General features: G+C 35.8%; 1 protein-coding gene across 2 annotated transcripts in view; it reads left to right on the top strand.

Annotated features, from left to right (window-relative positions):
- The window catches only part of ACMSD (aminocarboxymuconate semialdehyde decarboxylase), a 47,911-nt gene extending 26,088 nt beyond the window's left edge, over positions 1-21,823 (top strand). The window contains exons 4-14 of one of the 2 annotated variants that reach the window (XM_049826614.1): positions 782-826; positions 2,633-2,680; positions 5,335-5,407; positions 6,285-6,381; positions 9,796-9,845; positions 11,121-11,357; positions 13,617-13,710; positions 15,273-15,368; positions 15,828-16,000; positions 20,717-20,815; positions 21,047-21,823. In XM_049826614.1, coding sequence (XP_049682571.1) covers positions 792-826; positions 2,633-2,680; positions 5,335-5,407; positions 6,285-6,381; positions 9,796-9,845; positions 11,121-11,357; positions 13,617-13,710; positions 15,273-15,368; positions 15,828-16,000; positions 20,717-20,815; positions 21,047-21,109 — 1,065 coding nt within the window. In that variant the 5' untranslated portion in view covers positions 782-791 and the 3' untranslated portion in view covers positions 21,110-21,823. The remainder of the gene's footprint in view (positions 1-781; positions 827-2,632; positions 2,681-5,334; positions 5,408-6,284; positions 6,382-9,795; positions 9,846-11,120; positions 11,358-13,616; positions 13,711-15,272; positions 15,369-15,827; positions 16,001-20,716; positions 20,816-21,046) is intronic. The other variant, XM_049826710.1, reaches the window with a different exon arrangement.
- The last annotated feature ends 1,219 nt before the right edge of the window (positions 21,824-23,042 follow it).

The following is a 23,042-nucleotide window of genomic DNA, read 5'->3' on the forward strand; positions in this document are numbered from 1 at the left end:
CATTAAGTAATGATTTGCTATCATAAGAAATTCAGAACTATATTCGAATTGTTTACACTTCAGTGAAAGAAATGCCTGCTTTTACTGAGTTTCCTTTGAAATGTTTCTTAACAGAAAAATGGGAATTCTGAGCATTGTTTTCAGTCTATTATGATATTTCAAGATTTCATTTATTTCTAATCTGATTATTAATGAAAGTAAAAGGAAATCAGCATTTTTTTTAGGTTTTGGGTTTTTTGCATAAACAATTTTGAATCTGTCTGGAAGAATCAATGAGCATCTAAGCTTCTCCCTTTTAGCTTCTCTTGGCTGTTTAAATATTAATAGATGAGAGACTGACCTTCAGTCCTGCTGCTGAATCATGGAAGCTGAAAAGTGGAATCAATACATTGTTGTGCGATTAACAGATCACAGATTGGAAAATTGTCAGCTCAATTTTCATATTGCCAAATGTTTGATTTAATTTTTTCTGTGTTAAAATCATTCCAGTTAGAACCTCAATATAGTATGCAACTTCAAGCACTTTGAAATCAGTTCTAGGACTTAGTTAAAAATGTTGTTGAACTGGGAGCTAAAAGGTCAGATCTACAAACACCGTTAGTCCAGTCCAGTTAAACTTCAGGACTTCTGCTGACGCCAATGGGGCTACTCATAAGCTCAAAGCTGAGCATATGCGTAAGTGTTTCTCCTGAATGAGGTACTGCTGGATTGTAAGAACTGAGACTTTTATTAGTATTGTGGAGTGCTAACTAGCACTGGCTTTTTCTTCTTTCTTTCACAGAGATACGGATATGGTGGATGGGTACAGCTGGATCATCACTGCAAGGTTTGGGCTGTTTGGTGCTCTAAAGCTGATCTTGTGTTTTCATCAGGAATACAAATTCACAATAAATCTATTAAAAAGCAAAGTGGCACTAAGATTGGCTATGTCTTTGATACAGATTTATCTAGAGGTCTGTCTCCTATGAAGTAATATCACTCCAAGTCCTAATATACCTCAGTAGAATTTTTTGCTTGAGAGATGAAACTCACATTCTCTTTTACAAACAGGTATCGATTTTTCATCATCATCTCATTTTAACACTTGGAATGGATAGCTCTAAGGAATTCTTTTCAATAAGACCTGTCAATCTAAAGCAGATAACATGTAGATTTTTTTTTTGCTTAAATGCATTCATCTGTATGAGAAGCAAAACCAAAAAGAACCGGTATTTTAATAAAAGTTAAAAGAACTCGGAGGTGAAAATATCTTCGCATCTGAGTGAAAGGGAAAGTAATTTCTGTAGCTTCATGACAAGGAGAACAAGTAGCAGAACAATACAGACAATCCATAGATTTGGGGACCATCATGTAGAAAAGTGGGAATGTGCGGTTTATTGGCAAGTAAAAAGCAGACTGTGTCTGATTTTACTTAACCTTTTTATCACCGCCCACTCTATTAACTTTGCAAAGGCCCTTCTGAACTATCTTAGTACAACTGGAACAACACATCTCCAGGTGCCATGAGTCTATGCTAACATTCAGAATCCATCTTGATGGTACTGAATGTCAGCAGAATACATGTATTTACTCCGATGGGGACAGAACTGGTTTCTTAAAGGCTTGATTCTGGTCTCACTCAGAGTAGAGCAAATCAGCAGTAATTTCTGTGACATTCACAGTAACACAACAATGTAAAACTTCTGCAAGCAAGATCAAAATGTTGCAGTTCATCTCTTGATAAGAGCATTAAAAAATTGCCAGTATAAGTGCTTTTTTTACAGGAGGGCACAAAGACCTAAGAGAGGTAAGGCTGATATGGCAAAATAATTCTCTTTGTACATTACTATGTACATTAACTGTACCAGCTAGTTTTAAAGATGTTACCTCTGTTACCATATAATAACTTTGGCAGTCAGATATCCCTGTGTATCTCAAACACTGTCACAGGAGGCCAGCTTCCTCCTGTGACCTGTCAGCTCCCCACATCTAGGAATCTTTTGGAGAGCCTGTCACTGCAAATGGCATTGGCCTCTGGAAAGAGGGAGATTAGAAAGATGGCATTAAAAAGAGGTCTCAGGAGACCTCAGTTCACTTTCCACCTCGCTTCGTGTATACCTGTCCTAACTTGAAAAAACTTCATCTGTACTTGCCTACCACAGGAGTGTTGAGAGTTGTACAGATATGGAAGGGATAAAAGCAGTGCAAGGTATTGGCCAGATAATCAAGGAAAAAATACAAAGACAATAGAGGTTGTGTGGTTAAGAGCAGAAAGAACAATGTGGATATAGTAAGCTGCAAGGCAAAAGATGCAAAGTTAAGAGTGTGAACAGCTCAACAGAGTGTCAGCACATAACCCACCTAAAGCATGTGAAGTGTGCAAATAACTGGCTAAACCCAGCTATGTTATATAATGGCAGGCTGTATGCACAGTGTTTTCAAAGGGTTAATCTGTCTCCATCTTCTGAAATTCAAACATGATCTCAATATAGGAATTCTATGCTGAAAGCTAGAGGCATAAGTGATAGAAAGGTTTAGTACTTAGCATTTCCACGGTGATAGTGCCTTTCACTATTTGGGTGACCCTATAAAGAAACGCAATCTTCTTCATTGTTCCTTTTTGTGACTTGGCTGATTCATTCATTCTTTGTAGAGATTCAACTTTTATTGTCTTTAGAGAAGCAAGACTTGCATCTTCCAGGTAACCAAAGTATTTAAGTATATAATGCCTGTTAATTTCAGTGAAACTAGACATTCCCTCATCCCCTCGTCACTTTGCAAAATCATACTTCTTTGTGATTGTATATATGCTTATATTAACTAAAAAAAGGCTGATAAAATGGATACAACACTGCGTCTCTTTATTGTAATCTAATGACATATACACACTGTTGTCATTCTATAACATGCAAGGTTATGCTGTCAAATGCCTAACAGTCATTTAGGAAAAAGGACCACAGAATATGAAGGTTGGGACCGAGAATGAGGAGCAAACAAACGTTATGCTGAAATTTCAGATCTGAGTCTAAGCAGGCTTAGGGGAGAACAAGCCACCTGCTGAACCAAAGTGTGGATGGCACAGCTTCTGAGCTACATGGTAGGTGCAGGAAGGAGAGAATTGTTGGAGACATTTTTAGCAGCTTAGCTGTTTGTTACAGGTCTGATGCTAAAATTTCTTGCTAAAAATAGTTCGTAAAGGAACTTTGTGGCAAGTCAATAATAACCTTATACACTCTGCAGAGAATTCTGTCTACCCTACTTCTGTCTGAAAACATCGCATGAAAAAAGTGCATGGCAAAATAAAATCCTGTTCGGGTGTGTGGAGCTGGGGAAGCTAACTCTTAAGATTAAAAAAAAGCAAAAGCTTCTCCTGTCATTCTGTGAAGAAGCATCAGGGTCAAACTGGAAGAAAATAATTACATGCATTTTTAAAGAAGTGCAATTTGGGATGTGACTAAGTAGTTTAGTGATGGGATAATTTTAAATGTAGCTTGCTGAACCAAACCACCCTGCTGGACTTAAATCTCTCTCTCTTAATTTCTACATAAATTAATTAAGCCTTAAATATCAGATGATGTTTAGAATAGAGTGGAAAAGAAAAGAAAAGAGAAAAAAGAAAAGAAAGGAAAAGAGAAAAAAGAAAAGAAGAAAAGAGAAAAGGAAAGAAAGGAAAAGAAAAGAAAGGAAAAGAAAAGAAAAGAAAAAAGAAAAGAAAAGAAAAAAGAAAAGAAAGGAAAAGAAAAGAAAAGAAAAGAAAAGAAAAGAAAAGAAAAGAAAAGAAAAGAAAAGAAAAGAAAAGAAAAGAAAAGAAAAGAAAAGAAAAGAAAAGAAAAGAAAAGAAACAATGATAGAATTCTTTGGCTGTGCCCTTAGAAAACTATGTTAACCTTGCAAATAAAAATCTCAGATCTTTTGTGATATTTTCAGCACTGCATCCGTTGCTTTGGAACCTGAAAATTTTTTCCTGATCCATGTTTCATTCTTACTACTGCAAAAAACTCTGAGAATTTTTTTCCCAGTTGAGGTGTCTGAGTAAATACTCATTTTAAAAATACCAGGTGCAGATTAGTGGCAGTGTCTAGAGACTATAGCAATATGACTCATTTTCCAGTCACAGTGTTGGTGGACCAGATCTTTCTATCATTACATATACAAGCATGAATCTATTCAGATGATCATGTTTTGCTTTCCTGCATAATCAAGTTTGTTGTTGCCAACATACAATGCTGTGAACTCAGCCTTGACCTGTAGCGTGTTCACAAAGAATCAGTTAATGCAAATTAAAATAGCAAACTGTTCAAATAATTCTTCAATGAGAACACCACATGGCTTTTTAGAAACCTTTCCTATATTGCAAACCCTGTTGCAAATTTATCTCAGCATTTAAGTATGAGCACTGTGAAAGTTGCTAGTAAAATTACTATCCATCTAATATGGTTATCAGTATTAGCAGAAGAAGATATACATGAGCAGGTGAGCTGCTATGCCTTAGCTATGTCTGAGGAAAGAATTAAGTCGCCTGTGTTCACCGAAATACTCCCAGTGGTAATGCAGTAAAGTCCACGCAATCTAGTCATATGTGATGTAATGCTCAGTTCTACTCTGTCTCTTTCTCTACTCACACCCCAAATATTTTTCTGTTTATTAGGCAATCTGCAGCACTGCACTGATCTTTTTTTAATGTATTTGAGTGTATGGCTAGAGTAAACATTTGTCAGGTTGGAAAATCAATTTTACAAGAACCTGAAGTATTTTACCAGAGGATCAAGACTATATAGTTGTTATTACTGACTGTAATATTTCAAGTAATTTTCACAACCTGTGATACAGCTAACAAGTAACTTGACAGTTTGCCAAGCAGCACAGTTAGATTTGTTGAAGGGAGCTTTAAAATATTCATTAGGGTGGTATATTTGGGAATGTATGAAGTTAATAACAAATTCAAGTTTATGAACAGTCTAACTTCTCAGAAGGAGGGGACAGAAACCAGCTCTGTGAGAAGTAGTAAATTTCATTAGTTATTTCTGTTTTAGCATACTAGTAGCAATTTAACAGGTTTTTTATTTAGAAAAATAGACAGGATCCTAAATAAATGAATTTTATGAGGAAAAATAAAGTGGCCTTTGGAGAGAGAGAATTCCCTTTCCAGAAGAGTCAGAAGACTGCCCTGTGCTTAGCTTCTGTTTACTGTGAAGGTGAAGGAATAGCTGCTGTGTTTTCTCATTTTCAGTTTTCAACTGCAGATGCAGTGTGTTCTCTGTCCCATACATCTGCTGCATGACCAAGCTTACCCATCCCAAATACACAGGGTCATGTGGATCTTCTGACTTTCCTCCATTCCATTTATCTCTATAGGAGCTTCAAGCAACCAAGAAATACTCAGGCCTTGCAAGTATTGGTGAATTGTGTCTCATCAATTTGTGCAAGTGTAAGCCAACAGAAGGACTGTTTTGTCTGTCTTTACAAGTCCATAGAAGCATGTGGATACCTGCACCTGTAACAGACAATTTACTTTGCCTAATGTGATGACACTGTGCGTACTCAGCCTCTTTGGACAATTGACAAATCAACCAAAAATTAAGTTTAAAAAGGAGGTTTCTATGTTCATAGTTAAAGGAACAGTATTCAATTTCATGACCTTGATAATATTTTGAACTTTGTAAGTTTGGGAATTGATGGCATATGGGGAAGGTATTACACTAATTCAGGTAATGGTTTTATACTGCAGCTAGGGTTTGTTTGGGGTTTTTTTCCCCAAATACAAATTCTTTAATATTTTTTTCTTCCCAAGGAGGAAATGTAATCTGAAGACAACATAATAGGTCTCCTTTTGTCTCAGTATCACTGGTGATACAAAACAACTGGACTGAAATTAACAGAGTTGCACAATTATTTCTGTAGTTACTGGAATCATCATGATGCTATTGACTTTAAAAGAACACACGCATACCCAAGGGGAAAATTTAGCACAGATTTAATTAGAGCATTGTTTTGAGGTCAAAATTTGGTTTGAGGATAAACTTGGATTAAGGTACCTGATCTCTTTTCCAAACAAACAGAGAGTGATATACATTGCAAAAGAAAAGGGATTTTTTTTATTATGAAGAATTAAATCTGAACTATAAATGAGTGTTTTATTAATGACTTTTAAAATAGTCTTTGATTAAAAATACCTACTGAATAAAAATAAAAGAACAAAATTCTGTCACTGAATTTCTGCAGGGAGCACAATATACTCAAGCGACTATAAATTAGCATGCACTACGTTGTCACATTTATAATAGATGAAAAATGTCATTTCACAGGGACAGGCAAAGATGATGAAGGATGGAAAGGTTTTTAGAGTTATTCAAGAGAACTGCTGGGATCCAGAAGTACGGATTAAAGAGATGGACCTATCAGGTATCTCCATAAATGAATTAAAATCATTGTGTCTCATTTAGAATAACAGCAACTTCTCTGTTAATGCATCTGAAAGTGCTCAATAACAATATCAAAATTAAAAGGTTTAGCATACTGATTCATTAGTTTAAATCTGTTGAAAGTCAGTGAAAACTGGTATGCTTTATACTCAGACTCAAATAGGACATGTTCCCATAACTTTCCTCATTTTCAGTAGCAATTTATTCTCCACATGGGCTCATTAATTTTGGTGGGATTTTTAAGGCAGTAAGGAACTAGTTGACATAAGTAAGGATGACTGACTCTAGACTTGAAAAGGCAACATGAATTCCAGGTAGAGAAGTGATTTACGTAAAAGAGGAAGCCCTTTCATTTTTGTTCTGAATGTTAAAAAGATTCTGCTTACTCATAGGATTTTTTGTATGTTTGTTTCCTTTTCTAATATTTTTTTCAGCTTAGGTGTTGCAACTTCATTCTGTATTTTAGCTAGAGGACTCTGAGCCTAGAGAAATTACTTTCTCAGAAAAGAGAGTTTTCCTGTTTTAGAAAGAAACTTAACCAGATGCCAAATTTCCAGATTTATTTTCCATCAAGTTACTTACATGCCACTAAATAAGGTTTGTAAGATGGGAGACTGAGAGTGAAAGAAGGAACTTCTAGTCTGATCAATTATTTTTGTTAGTTCTTATTGACACTGTAATTCCAAATTACTTTTGTGAGAGAAATACTATGTTACTAAAGATTATTTTTTCTTAGATTGAGGCTTGAATAATTCCCTACATCTGTTTCTTAGTAGACTAAACTTCAATATCTTCCCCAACTTTTCATAAGGAATAAACTTCTGAATTACTTCAAAGACCAGATATTTTATAAGTAGCATCTTTATGATTATTCATGGGATAGCATGTTAGGAGATACTTTGGGTCATTCTCCTTAACGGAGGTTTACTGCAACACATAACACAGGCCAATTTGGGAACTCAAGGCCTGGCACGCAATTTATGTAAACACAATTTAGATCATTTTCAACTACCTCATTTTCACATTGGAGAAGCAGTATTTCAAACTCCAACCATTAGATATTTAATGGGAATGCTAGAATGTCTTTGCAACCTTTCTGAAATATGCTGTCTTGACTAGACTGTAATAATTCCCTGAGTTAGCTCAGGGATTTTGGGGATTACCACGTCATTCAAACACAGTGTGGACCATAAATAACATTTGGGCATCTTTCCCTTTCTGATATTTCCCTCAACCCTAACGGCAAGTTTCTAGAAAAGAATTCTGCCCCATCTATTTGCTGTAGACAAAGGGAAGACACAGGAGCAATTCTTTTTAAAATTTTTGCCACAACTTTCCAGAAAGAGAATGTATCATAAAGCCAACACCGCAGTATTTCTCCACAAACTAAACAATGCTCACTGGGTTAAAAAAGAAAATAAAAATCTAAAACTGTGTGTTACAGCACCATCTGGTGACTTGTGCCATAAAAATGTCCCCTTTTATTACTGCACTCCAGAGATACAGGCATCAGCCAATCAAGTGTAAAAAAAAGTTCTTAGTGTTTTTCATTCTTACTGTTCACCTAATGATAAAGACTATGGGCCACATTTACTCTTTTTCGGTTTACAAAGCTGTAGCTTTAGTTCAAAGACCATTTACTGTAACACAGGCCAAGATAGATTATACCCAAAAATTTAACCTCCAAACATGGCATAATTTTGGAACAAAGATGCAATGAGTATCCCAGCTGAACAAAACTAGTATTGGTCACTGTAAGGTATTATTAACTCAGCGAGATAACTTACAGCTTGGTTGCTAAAGGCTTTGTTTGTGCAATGCCCAAGAAATCTTGCCAGTAGCCAGTATACCAAAGAGACTAAATTAATTCTCTTATGTCCTAGGTCTATTTGGTATATAAACCTGTGTCTTGATCCACTCAATAAAACAAGCTGTAATTAACATCACAGTTCTATGATACAAATCATCACAATTTTGTTGGAGAAAATCAGTTAATCCTCACTGCCTTTTCTTATTATTTTCTCCTCTGTAAAACCCTCTGTAAAGAGGGTATGAAGTAGAGGTTTTTCCTGTGCTGATTCTTCTTCTTCTTAAAGCTAGTGTCTAGGAAAGTTCAGCTTGGAAATCTACCTTTAAGGTTTATGTTAAATTTGCTCAGAAGTGTAAAAATGGATTGAAACCAGATACAATGCTTATTGTGGAAGATGTGTTGAACGTTCTCAAACATGCTAATCAAGTGTCTGGTAGCATATTGATGGATAATACAACTTAGGCTGTACTTCAGTATATGTGTAATTTTGTAGACCAAATCCTTAACCCCACACCATTGCTGCTGTACATAATATTATTCAGATCTTGTAAGAGATCTCTTGTAAGAGAGGTGCCTGAGTCAGCTTCCCCTCTTGTATCCGACTTAAAATACTGAGAAGGAGGATAAATCATTTTGTTAAACATTCAACTGCTTTGGCAAAGTCATTGTCTTAGAAGAAATTCTCCTAGGTTTTTTTCTGCCATCTTTTGCATTTCATTACTAATAACCAAGTTAATTTTTTTAAAAAATGACAAAAATATATGCATAAATATTACAATCAGAACTGAAATTTTTTTAAAAAATAGTTTTGAATGTAACTATTTAGTGAAGTCCTAATTACTGTTTATTGTTTATTCTGTTGTTAATCTGCTAGGTTTGTTGTGTTCCTTCCTGTAACCTGTCACACACAAAGTTATGATATAGATTTGTTTTTGAACAGAAACCAAACAACATGGACTCAATGGACTTTATTGCTAACACCAAAGTTATTTCTAAAAACAGACAGATTTTCTTGTACTTACAACCTCAGTAGTCCAGACACAGGATGAATGAAACCTAACACAATATAGCTTTGGGGAACACCTAGGAAAACATTGTTTAACAACTATTGTTAACATAACATTGTTTATCTTTAAGCTGATTTACATACTTATTTATTAAATATATATGATAAAGGTGACCCCAAAGTAAACTTAAGATAGTGTATTCTGTTGGTTTAATGACACATTAATTTATGTGAGAGTAACATTAGATTGCTGTTTTAATTAATTGTACACATACGTACCAAGTAATGCTAAAATCAAAATACTTAGTTTCACAAATAATCTAGTATGAGTACAAAGTCTTATTTTTCTTTCTACTTAGTAAAAATATTCCAATCCTAATAAACTGATACACTACAAGTTTTATTACCATAATCCATAATTAGCAAAAAAAAAAAATATTTTATCCATGTCACTTTTAAGTCATTTAAGTCATTCTTTACCATTAAAGCTTTTACCTTCTACCTTTCAAACAAAAGTGCTTTCTTATTTAACATTTTACCAAAAAAGGAAACATTAATAACTGCTTTTTCTTACTCAGGAGTCACAGTCCAAGTCCTTTCTACAGTCCCTGTAATGTTCAGCTACTGGGTATGTTCCTACTAGCATGTTTTGTAATTCATATGTTATGAAATTTTTTAAAAATAAATGCATCCTCCTATAAATTAGGTGATTGAAGTAGTCACTAAAGCACTGAAGTAAATGGGGAATTGTTCTGCTGTGAAAAACAAAAGACAAAAAAATAGTCCTGAAGAGCCAGCAGGGTGTCCTGGCAAAGCTCCACTCTGGAGTACACTCAGTAACAAAGAATGAGATAACAATAGAATTTCTTCTGGGGACCTTATGGGGGTAGCTGGAAACAAGGAGAGAGAATTTACACAGCATGAATTCGTGGTTAGCAGGTAGACATACATGTACAAATTCCATGAAAGCTAGACATTAATCAGCATTTCTCATGATAAAAAGAAGTAAAAGATATATTTGTGGTCTTATCCCCCTTTCTTTTAAATGTGGTGTGGGACTCATTGACCTAGAATGCTTTGAATCTTAAAATTCAGTAGCAAATTTAAATTAATATGTTTCCTGCATAGTGATCCTGAATGCATCAAAGAAATAAAAACAGTCTGAGAAGATAAATCATAGCAAAACGCTGTTCTAAATACATTCTCAATTTGACTATTTAGCTATGTGTAATAAGTCAAATTGTTACAAGTAAACAGATATGCTACATTAAAAATCATTGTGTTAAGCCCACATATAAGTAGTATCACTGATCTTCAGAATTTATAGGAATATTTTCCATTAAATATGTATTAGGGGGGAAAACGGGAAACTGCTTGTGTGGATATTGCAGTTCCCTTATTAGAATTATGACTGTTATCTCCTTCTAAATGTTAGAGAGGTTTGCTCAAGTTTTCTCAGTAGAATTCTCATGCTCCAGCATCTCACATTTCTTATTTTTACCTGTTCAACTGCAATAATAGGAGAGTAAATATTCATTGCTGTGTTTAAAAAGTATATGCTGAGGCTTTTGCATTGGGATAAACAAAAACAGAGGTCTGGTTTACACAAAAGACCAGACACTTAAGTGCATCAGCAACCTGGGATTTATTACACTCATCCTAAGCAGTAAAAGCAACATCAGTTGATAAAATATTCAAGATAAGAAGCAGAACTGCACCCAGAGGTTTTAAAGCGAGGCAGAATTTAGCTCTACTGGCTTCCAGCTATTCAGAACTGTAAAGTAAATTTTAGTTCAAAACCTGTCTCTGAATTGTTTACAGTGACATTTATCCAGTATCTTCCAAAGGTGATAACATTTGAGAACTATATTTTAATGTACAATTCTGCTTAATATCTTACCAGGCCAAACCTCAGGATACTTTAGATCTAGCCCAGATATTAAATAATGACTTAGCTGCTACAGTAAAAAAGTACCCCAAGAGGTTTATCGGCTTGGGTACGTTACCTTTGCAAGCTCCAGACCTGGCTGTGAAAGAAATGCATCGCTGTGTGAATGAACTTGGATTTCCTGGAGTACAAATAGGATCCCATATCAATGAATGGGACCTGAATGCACCAGAACTGTATGATATTTATGCTGTGAGTAAATGTTTCTTTCCTTATTTTGGGGAATTCTGTGGTATGGAATTCTGTCGACAAATATCTTGGGGTATACTCAGTCATCAACTAAATTTATAGATACATTAAAACAATTGAGCTTTCTAATCTGCTTAGTGATGAGAGAGATCCAGCTTTAATTATATATGATAATTCATTATAGGATATAATGACAATAATACAATGTAAAACATTCTGAAACATACTTTATAATAATGAATAACAAAATCTTTTTATGATATGAGTTCTCACTGTAGAGTTGCCTTCTTGGTTTGTGAGGATAAGTGCAGTATCAAATAAAGCATTTCTGTACTGTTTGCTTTTAGGTCCAAGTTACTGCATCCAATCCTATTGAGATAATTGATAAAACTCCCTGAGATTTTCAGAGAACCCCATAGAGGCAAAATACCATACAGAATTACGCAAATTGGACCAAAAGTTCCAAACCGAATGTATTGATTATAAAATGAATGTATAGATTGCATTTCTTAAATAGCCTTAGGTCCAGATGAGGATGGTCATTTGTCTAAATTGTGGGGTTTAATCAATGTACATTCTGTATCTGTTTCACAGGTTATTATAGCTGTCAGCTTGAAATTGATCCATAGAGGTTATTTTTCAGAATGCTTGGTTTCTTCAAGAATTCTGTTAGCGCAGCATCTGGAGTATTTGTTTTTATGATCATATACAGTCAGTTATCAGCTTCCACTCTTGGAGATGCAGGCATTCACAGAACTGCAGCATGGCTGAGGTTGGAAGGGACCTCTGGAGGTCATCTGGTCCAATGCCTTACTCCTAGAGCCAGATGCCCAGGCCCATGCCCAGATGGCTTTTGAATATCTCCAAGGATGGAAACTCCACAAGCTCTCTGGGTAACCTGTGCCAGGGCTCCGTCACCCTCACAGTAAACAAGTGTTTCCCAATGTTCAGAGGGAACTTGCTGTGTTTCAGTTTATACCCATTGCCTCTGGTCCTGTCACAGGGCACCACAGAAAGGTGCCTGGCTCCACCTTCTTTACACCCTCCCTTCAGGTATTTATATACATTGGTGAGATCCACCGCTGAACCTTCTCTTCTCGGGGCTAAACAGTCCCAGCTCTCTCAGCATTTCCTTATAGGAGAGATGCTCCAGTCCCTTCATCATCTTTGGACTCTCTCCAGTAGCTCCATGTACTGAGATCCCTCTCTTGTACTGGGATCTCTCTTATACTGTACATTCTTCAGCTTATGTTTAACACATGTAGGAAGTTACCTCCATCACTTCTAGAAGAATCCCTGGATAAGAAAGATTGTGAAATTAAGCCATATTTGATAATGAATTTTATCAATCTACCAAGCCAGGTATTGAATTGCTATTTTTAGTTTACAAATGTAGATGGCAATTACTCCCTACAATCCAAAAGTTGCAGCTTTATTTATGCATGTATGGGTAAATAAATGCAAATTTTTCAAATGTGTGATAATCTCCTTAGCAACAAGAGGAGGTCTAGAAATACATCTGACAAAACGAAGCTGTTAAATCCTGCTTAAGCATATGAATGACTCTGATAACTATATATTTAAATTTAAGCACATAGTTAAATTACTCAGTCAGAATCAGCCTCCTATATTGTTCCTCTGTTTTCCTTTCCAAAGATGTCAGTAGTTTTGGAGAAATTGGTATACTTGAGTGCAGATGGATTATTAATCAGAATACAGCTTGATTTTGAACTCTTAGGGTAGATTAGGAATAGTTTTAACTTTTTTTTAAGCCAGGCAGAGGGCCAAAGGGGACAAATGTAGTGCAACAACAATGAAAATTCCTGAATGCAGCTGGAACAATTCTGTAAAACCATCCTAAAATGGTTCTATAAAATAGTATGAGAGTTCATCTTCGTATGTGTAATGAAACCAAAACAATGCTAGTTTGAACTGAGTTTTGCACTGCTGGATGGCTGACAAACACAGCTGAAGCATTTTTGTACTGCATTAATCTGAGGAACACTTGGCTTATTAAAAAGATATTATCATCAGTGTTTCCAATCCTGTAGGCTCAAAAACAACTTTGACACTGAGTGAGGACTTCTGGATATGGCCCAGAGAAGTAAATATAACCAACTGTTGCTTATAGTTCTTATTCTGGGCTTATTCTCATTACTAGTACTAATGCTCAGTACAGTTTTGCAAGTAATCTTTAAAGTGTGGTTAAGAACTAAGATGCATTTTGGTATGATTAATTAAGATATAGATTTTTTGCTGCAGGCTGCTGAACAATTAAATTGCTGTCTCTTTGTCCATCCCTGGGACATGCAGATAGATGGAAGGATGTCCAAATATTGGTTTCCATGGCTAATAGGTGAGTGTATATTTGCTTTGCTTAACCTACATTTATGAACTGTCTCTGGATTATGCCCAGAAGATTGTTGCAAAGGTACTACATGAGTTTTCTATCAACCTTTTTTTTTAATCCATTTCAATCAACTACGATTAAATCTGTTGTGTAAATTCAGCAGTCATTTGTTTTTAAGCTTGTAGAGTTTGTCTAACTTTTAAATACCTAGAATTAAAATTATTCAGACTAGCAACAGAATCTGGTATTCTCTTTTGTCCTAAATACAAAGAGCAGATGACTAGGGACAAGTGACTTGTCTCTGAAATCAGCTCCTCAGAAATAACCTGAGTAAATGAAAGAGTAGGCAAACCCAAACATTACTTCCTAGAATTTCTTGGATTATTTCCTATAAATAGTTTGATCAGAGAGGAAATAAATCTAAGTTCACATCAACTACAGCTGAAACAAGATCTACTTTGAAAGCTCCCCATAGATGTAAGGAATTATCTAGTTTCTGGTTTTTTCCCCATCTGCTAGGCAAATCAGAACAACATTGACTAACAGGAGAGGAGGTAGGTTATACTGCTACCTAGGAATGTTTAGACCTGATTCCACCCTCACTTATTCTGTTTTGCATTGTTTTGATTTGCATGGTTTTGCACTGCCTCCAATAGAGGTGTTCTGAAAAACATACACGATATACACTGGAAAATTTTAGTGTCCCAATCACCAGTGCATTATCTTAATATCAATTAATCTTAATCAGAGCAGGCTCAACCACACAGATTTAAAAAGAGGCTAAAATTACTGCATTTACTTAACAAAGTATAATTATAAGATTTTCCTACTAAGCCTAATAAGGCTTTTCAGCTGAGTGCATGGTAAAACATTAATGAAATACAATCTTTTGAGCTGGATAGGTATTGTTTCCTCCATAGGTGAGGGGAAGGCAGTTCCTAACTTCAAGCTGGATGTCAGAAGTTAGGTGCCTAAATGGAATGATATTCTGAATATGTTAGGTGTGCTCAGAAACTGAGGCCTGATGTAGGAACCTAAATTGCTGTTAATGTTCCTAACACTGGACATCCAAGTTACCCAGTGGCAAAGAGAGAGAGGTTATTTCTCAACTGTAGGAACTAGCACCATGTCATAACTAAACCCCAAATCCGTGTTGGAATATCCACCAATATATCTGCCCCACTTTCCAAACAAAAAAAACCACAGAAGCACAGGTGAGAAGAGAACCTGGTGTATTCCAGACTTATCTTTGAGCTAGGATAACTGAGGAATCAAGCTTGCAGTTCATACCCAACCTGCCTGTCAGCTGCCATAGTGGTGTAGGATAAAAACTGGGCTTAGAATTCAGAAGATCTTAGCTTCCAGTCCTATGTCCTCATTTCAGTTAATTTCTTTTCAGCTCCGTGTTCCTCTGATAGAAATAAGGTGTAATGTTTGGCAGCTGCTCTGTAACTGTTATTTTTTCAGTAGGCTCAAGGCTAATTGAAGAAAATGAAGATAACATTTAAAACTCAAATAGGAAAATAAAAAATAAAACTCTCACACAATAAAGCTTGTTTTGTTCTTAGGCATGCCAGCAGAAACAACCATAGCCATTTGCTCCATGATTATGGGAGGAATTTTTGAAAAATTTCCTAAGCTGAAAGTTTGCTTTGCACATGGAGGTAAGTAATATACCATGTGAAACACCTGTTCTTTAGTTGAGCATGGTACAACTGTATTTTCTGGTATGCCAGCTAATAGGGTTACCACTTTAAGCCTGCCACCTGCTGAGTACTGTTACCCCAAAGAAGATCGTCTGCTAGGCAGGCTGCTTGTATGAACACTCCTTAGCCTGTTTCAGCCAGTGTTTGAACGGTTAAAATGGCCTTTAAGGGAAATGAGGAGGAAAGGGAAACAGGAGATGGTTTGAGGAAAGCAGCAGGAAGAATTTGGGCATCGCAATAGTGAAAAAGTGGGGAAAACAGAGAAAGAAGCTAATGAAGGGGAAGGAATAAAAAATTGCTGGTGCGGAGCACTTTGTAAATAGCTGACAGTAAAACTTACGGATCTCTGTTGATAATGTGGCTTTTTTTCCCTCCTGCATATTTTTAGCTTCTGTTACCAAAAATTTCTTCTTGCAGGTGGAGCTTTTCCGTACACAGTGGGGCGAATCTCCCACGGATTCAACATGCGCCCTGATTTGTGTGCGGTGGATAATAAGGTGGATCCAAGAAAATACCTTGGTTCATTTTACACAGACTCTCTTGTCCATGATCGTGGTGCACTAAGGCTGCTAACAAGTGTAATGGGAGAGGTGAGTTTTAATGCTTCCAGAAGCAGGTGAGTCATTCTTTATTTAGTTCTCTATGAAATAGGAAAAAGGAGAAGAAAGCAGGAAGAAGACAGCATATTCACCTTGTAAAATCAGAACCTGAGCTATTATAAACTGATGAGCTTGTGCCATGTTGGTAATGTTTTTACTATATGGAGTCACTGAAATAGTGGGTTTAATCCAGGAAATGATGCACTGTGAACCTTAGTTCAGTAAGGCTGGTTCCTTGTGTAAGGTTGTTACGGATGGGACTGCAAGCAAAAACTGCTTCATTTGGAGCCTTATTTTCAAATTTAAGTGTATACTTGAAGAAATCAAATTGTATTTGCACTTGGGAAGTTACAGGCAGAAAAAAAAGTCAATAATAAAGAAAGTTTTTGTGAGGATCCTGGAGAGCACATTAAACATCATGGGTTTGCAAAAATATTTCAATTGTTAGCGTAGAGAGGAAAGAAATCTTTGTAGTTTAGCAACCTGTTTAAATTGGGTACAGCATGAGACACAAAAATCCAAAGCCATTCATGTAATTCCTTCTCATTAGTAAATGCTCAGGAAGGGGTCGAAGATGGCATCACTCATGCCAACTTCCAATGGATCACTACAAATCAACAAGAGACCTGTATTTGTGTCTTGATCTCTGGACCTCATGGTGTTTCTACAGCTAGCAGGGAGATGCCTACCAGATGTCAAAAACAGATGCAAGCTCTGACATTGACTTTCTTGTCTCAACAACTGTGCTCCTGTTTCCTGTACATTAATTTCTAGGCTCACATAGTACTTTCTCACATACAGGGCTGTTGCTGTCATCAGGGCGTTTTGTGTGACCCAAGTTCACAAAGACAGCTAAGCTGAATGTTTTCTTTCTCTCTACAGAAAAGATACTGTTGATGTCCCATTTTCACCTCTAACAGTCTGAACAGGTTACTGCAATAAATCTGTACTAAACATGATTAGTCTTTGCAACGTGAAATTTAGTTGTTTGAGGAGGTTATGGATTGTAATTTGATAATCTAAGTCACTCAGCAGTAGCCTCTCTGGTGTCGTGTTTATTTTCTCAACAGACTTCTGAAATTAAGTTTCTTAACACCATGAATTTGACCAGTGTACTGCATGGGATGTTGGTGACTTCTTTAATTCTCCTCTAAGTATTTTGAGCTCAAGCAATGTGACATCAGGTGGAACCCCAGTGCTGAAAAGTCATGAGTCAGATCCCAAAAACTTAAATGCTTTTAATACGCAGGAGAGCTGGGGCGGGGGGGGGGGGGGTGGAGTAGTACATTTTCTTTCTCTTTTTTATAGTCTAAGACATCTTATCCTTGAAAAAAACATTCACATCACATTTTCAGACTTTATGACCATGAAGATTAAAAATTTCCCTCTTTCTCTGATGAAAGTTGATATTCTCATGTAATACCATTCCATGAGTCAAATGCTTAAAAAAACCTACCAAATATCTCAACGTTTTCAGTGCAGTCGTGTGTTGGCAGAATAACACATATAAGATGAATAAATGCTGGGCTAAAAACAATGCCATTGGGTCTTGAGGATGACACTGTAACTTTGTAAGCTGAGGATTTGAAATAGGACAGCTCTCCAGAGTATAGCTAAGAGCTGTGCAGGAAGGGCATCAATGTGTGTAAAGATGTGCTTAGAAATGGCTTCAGGTCCTTAGGGAACAGCCATTACCTGGCATCAGAATGTAATGTGTTGGCTTTGAACTTATGAATATTAAAATCCAGTGACAGCTGGGATGATTCATGTATATTTAACTTCATCCCTTCTTAGTTTTGGGTGCAGGTTAATTGGAGCCTATCCCAGTTAAAGGAAGCAGAAGTACACATTTCTGAGAAAGAATTTTGTAAGACTGCAAAATTGCTGCAGTCCTTCGCTCCCCCCATGATGAGGTAGCATGAAGCGAATATAAATAAGCACAAAATCCCTAATGACACAGGCTATAAAAAGTGAAGAACAGGGTTGACAGGGGATTAAATGATTCAGCGTATCTCTGCAAAAACTTCCCCATGGTGATTCCTCAAGAGCCATCACCCAAAGGTAAAACCGCTCTGGCCAGAGGTTGGATCTGAAGTGGCTATAGCAATCTGGCCTTTTTTTGAGATGTATCCTCATAGTAGGAAAGAAGGTGAGATTCAAGGCAGATAGATACAATTTTTGCTAACATTAGAGGACGAATTCATGCTTGATGCTCTTTGAGATTCATTTTAAGATTCAGGTCTCTATTACTGCAAATAAAAGTTCTGTTGAGTAGAAGGGTCCACTGAGGTTAATCATTAGCCATATGTACCTTTCTAAAAGGAGAGATGCACTAATTAAGGTATCAAACTATAAGCCCTCTAGGGAAAACTGACTTTGTTGATATACTTTGGAACAATATAATAATACATCTATTATGCTAGGAGTATTATTTATCTGCAGAGACTTCTCTGAGGCTGGTTGCTAAGGGCAGGTATTGCAATTCCCATTTTATAGATGGGTACAAAACTGAAGCTCAGGGAGTATAAATGAATAGCGTAATATCACTAGTAGCAGGGCAATAATGCTGCTTCTAAATTTTTCTTATTAATTTACAGCTCTTAATTTTATTGCTAATGAATAGATCACCATTAGCTGTGAAACACTTTAAGTTAGAGGAAAAGAAAACTATAATTGAAATAATATATATATATTATTCCAATGAGGGCGTAGAATTTCCTTCTGGTTTGGTGTATAGGAGATGTAAAGAAGAATGTACAAACCTTCCTGGCTTACTTAACCTTGACTAATAAACAGCTGGGCGATACTGGGTTTCCTTCTCCTTTAGTTAGAAATCTATTTTCTCATATAAAGCTAGTATGTTTATTGGGGGGAGGGGCAGTATATGGCATACATTTGTTTTTCATATTTGAAGAAAATATCTTGGTATCAGATTGATTATTATAAATAATGTATTTAGCTGCTTAGAAGTACACACATCCAAATGTGTTTTGTTTAATCTACACTCAGAACTTGATTTAGTAGACAGCGGGGTATAAATTCTCCTAGTCTAATCTTATGGCAAGACTTCTTTAATAAATTGTAACACAACAATATAGGACAGAACAATAGAATATCTTCTGTTTGGATTCCGTGCAAGGTTTTGTATAGGTTCTTTCAGAGACTCTTGGGTGACATCTACTGGAGGTAAAAAAATAAAAATAAGAGAAAAGCATTTGACAAATAAGAAAAACTCATTTCATAAAATAACTGAATTATGTTTTCTTCATCCTATTTCAGTATTGGTAACTGAGTTCAAATATTATAACAAGTGCCCCAAATTCACGGGCTTGACTTCAAATTCATAAGACATTTAAAAACATATATTTTTAATGAAAACTGTGGTTTTCAAATATTCATGTCTTCAGGAGAGGAACCTTAAAGGAAAATAGACTTTTGATAAAATCAAGAGAGTTGGCAGTATGCACTCTCCAAGGCAGATTAAATGGGGAAATATCATTCCAGTGTGAAAATGAACCTATAACAAAGTGGACCTATTGAGGATCTGCCTATTTCTTTTCACGTCTGGTAACAGGAATGATGCATACAGATTTTTATTGAATTTTATTTTCACTTACTTGCTTTCAGAAGCAAATCATATCACGTCACTCATTCTCAGATACATGTTTCAAATGCACAGCTAGTATCCAATCCCAGTTAATGACATTTTAAAAAAATTATAGACTTGCAAAAATATATGAAATTTTGTAAATAAGATTTTGGTTCTGTTATCTGAAGCTGAATACTACTTAAATTAAATTAAAGAAAATACTGCTTTAAAATTTAAATGTTTGTAGTAATTCTACATTGTACCATGCTTTAAGTATTATCACATTGCAATTATTACAGCTTTTAAAATGTCACAGATAATATTGATTGCTTTGTATTTTTTATTACACATTCTTCTCACACATATATAATTTCAAGTTTTTGTGTGTCTCTGTGAGTGTATATAGTCAAGAATTTCAAATTCAAGAATCCAAATCCAAGCATCTTTTCTGAGTTTGGTGGAGAACTTCCTGAAATTCTTAAAGAAATGTGTCAAAAACTCTCATACTCTTTTTGGACGGCACACAACAGTGCAGAGCATGCAAAGAACATGAAAAAGAACCAAAAAGTCAAGAAACAAAAGGAAGAATTATGCGTACCCTTTATTGCCCACTTAATTATGGCAACACTTAACCAAGATTAATCATTGCATTTTAGGCAAATTACTTGCAGAAGCAGTACGAGTAGTGTAGGGGAACAATAGATGCCTTTTTGTTACATTTCAAACCAGCACCACAGTACAGAAAATCAATATGAGTAGAAAATTACCATTTGTGTTGTATTCACCTGAGCACTATACACTCATTCCCATGGGCCTGGGATTTGCATTTTGAACTTCCTGTGTATCAGAATAAAAATACACCAAACACAAAACCAATAAATAACCTGTACTTTTTTCAAACTTAAATTCGCCCAATAAACTTGAGTCATTGTTTTAAAGTTTGGGTTTTTTCCTAATGAAAGTTGGAACCCAAAGATTATCTTTGTATTCACTTTTGTAATTAATCAGTCCAATATATACATCTAATTTCCTGTGGTTTATTATAAATTCCAGAAAGCACACGCAACTATGTTGTTTAATGTTACTATAAAATGTACAACATGTTTTTTTATTACCAGGACAAAGTCATTTTGGGGACAGATTACCCTTTTCCACTTGGGGAACTGGAACCTGGAAGATTGATTGATTCAATGGAAGATTTTGACAGTAAACTGAAGGTATGATGTTTATATTTGGGGGGGCGGGGGGTGTGTGTCCCTCCTTCTTAAGCCTCCGGTTTTAGACCAGAGATAAAACAATGAAAAATCAGTGTAGTACACCGATTTCTGTAGACTGGAAGAAGCCCTTTAGTCTCTTTGCAGTGGTTCATTTTAAAGCACGAGTAAAAGCATTTGAGTAAAATACGAGTTAAGCACACACGAACATATATATGTGTTTTGTTTTTACAGGATAAACTCAAGGCTGGAAATGCTCTGGAATTTTTGGGTCTTAGCAGAAAACAATTTGAATAATTATGAAGCTATTAGAGACCAAACTTCAGAAATAACACTGAATCCTTAGGGATACTTCTATTTGCATGTGTAATTATGAAGATGAAAAATAAATTTGACAAGTATATTACACTCTACTGTTATTTCCAAAACAAAAGCAAGAGTACTGGAAATTAGTATGCACAGGTATTTCTGTGCATTTGAGGATTTGGGTTGTCTTTAAAGAATTCTGAAATCCCTACTTTCATAAAAAAGGAAAGATTTCATCTTTTGCATTTGTAATAAGAATCTCTGAATGATAATCAAAGTCATTTTATTAGGACTTGATTCCCAGGAAGAAAGAACTGAGAAAATTGTGACTTTTATCCATTACACTTCAGTCTTTGTTATGCCCAGTAAGCAGAATTTAAAAGAATCTTAAAACAGAATTTAAACAGAATTTTGTTGATGCCCAATAAAAGGCAACATTTGCCTTTATCCACTGACTGAAATTGCAGCATACCACACTTCAGGTCAGCACTACAAGGATATGCACTGACGCTCTGCAAATGTTGTGATAGGATGAAAAAGGTCTATGTGGGGACTTGTACTTTTTAGCTGCCTCCTACACCACTGGCAATTTATTCATCAGAAACAATTTAGCAATATGGTTGTAGGTGCAGAAATGATGTATTTGTGTGGGTATTTGTGCGTCAGTGTCACTGTCAAAATAATAAATACTAGTGTTTAGCAACACTGTGGTTTAATGTTCTATTCCTTGAAAAAGCCTTCCTAAAAGTAAGGTTGGCTACCTTAAATGTTGAGATGTTAATGCTCTATCTAGTTTGAGTCCTGATACAGGAATGGAAAGATGGCTTACTTTATTGATTGAAATGGGTTTTCGTGATTATCCGGCGGGTGCATAGGCACCCTCCTCCTGAGAGGATTTTATAGAAGTCAGAAAAATGCTGGTGAGCACTTACAGTCTCCATTCTCATGTGATCATGTGGCTACGTGTTCTTCTGTTTAGTTTTAGAACGCTCCAGGAAAAAAACAGTATTAGACAGAATTTGGTTTTGTAGCTGTGTCCGTAACTGTCCTTATGTCACAGGCTGAACCTAAAGGATGTTGAACATCAGCAGTTCCTGCTGATACCAGCCTCTGTTGGACTACAAAGAAGGCTTTGTCCTTCTTTACAGTGTCAAAAAAAAAAACAAAAACAAAACAAAAAGTCGTTTGTGCAGGTTAATTATAGGTTTTCCTAGCTATTGTATTTGGCTCTTTACTATATTGCTTCTCCAAATATATTCCGTAAAAGACTACTGGACATCAGAACCTGAAGTAGACAGCAGCTCACAGGTTTAGGCCCTGGGAATATCAGGTTTTCATGTAAGAGGAAAAGAGGACCTAGATAAAATTGCTTTAACAATATTTATTGTCCTCAGGTTTGCAAGACTTCTGTTGACCTTTTCTATTTCAATACCTACATGCAAGCACTGAGCTACTTAAATGTACGAATTTTCAACCAGATTGTTTTAATTAAATTTCAAAGTAGAAGGCAACTTCATTCTCATATAATATTCTATTCCTTCAGCATATTGGATTTTCACAGATGTTTAAATGGATTTAAAAGGAAAATACATTGTGATTCCTCCAATACATTTTAATTGGATTAATCCTTCGATTTTTTTTATGAATGAAACTGGTTAAGTTAGTGAGAATGCAATGTTACATCTTTGAGGACCGAGGTCTGGAACGTCTCCAATAGCAAGAACAGTATTTAATTGCCTTAACCTGTGACTGAATGGGTGATTGCAGTACTCTGCATGGCAATTAATTAATGTGCATACCCTGCATAAATCATATTCATTATGCACTGTCATTATTTAATGATATTCTACTTATTCTCGATGTGTTAAGAGTTTTAAGACAGGGATATATATAATCTTCCCTACGTTTTCCTCTTCTTTCATTA

The sequence above is a fragment of the Accipiter gentilis genome, chromosome 1 (genome assembly GCF_929443795.1).
Source record: "Accipiter gentilis chromosome 1, bAccGen1.1, whole genome shotgun sequence".
NCBI classification, from domain to species: Eukaryota; Metazoa; Chordata; class Aves; order Accipitriformes; family Accipitridae; genus Astur; species Astur gentilis.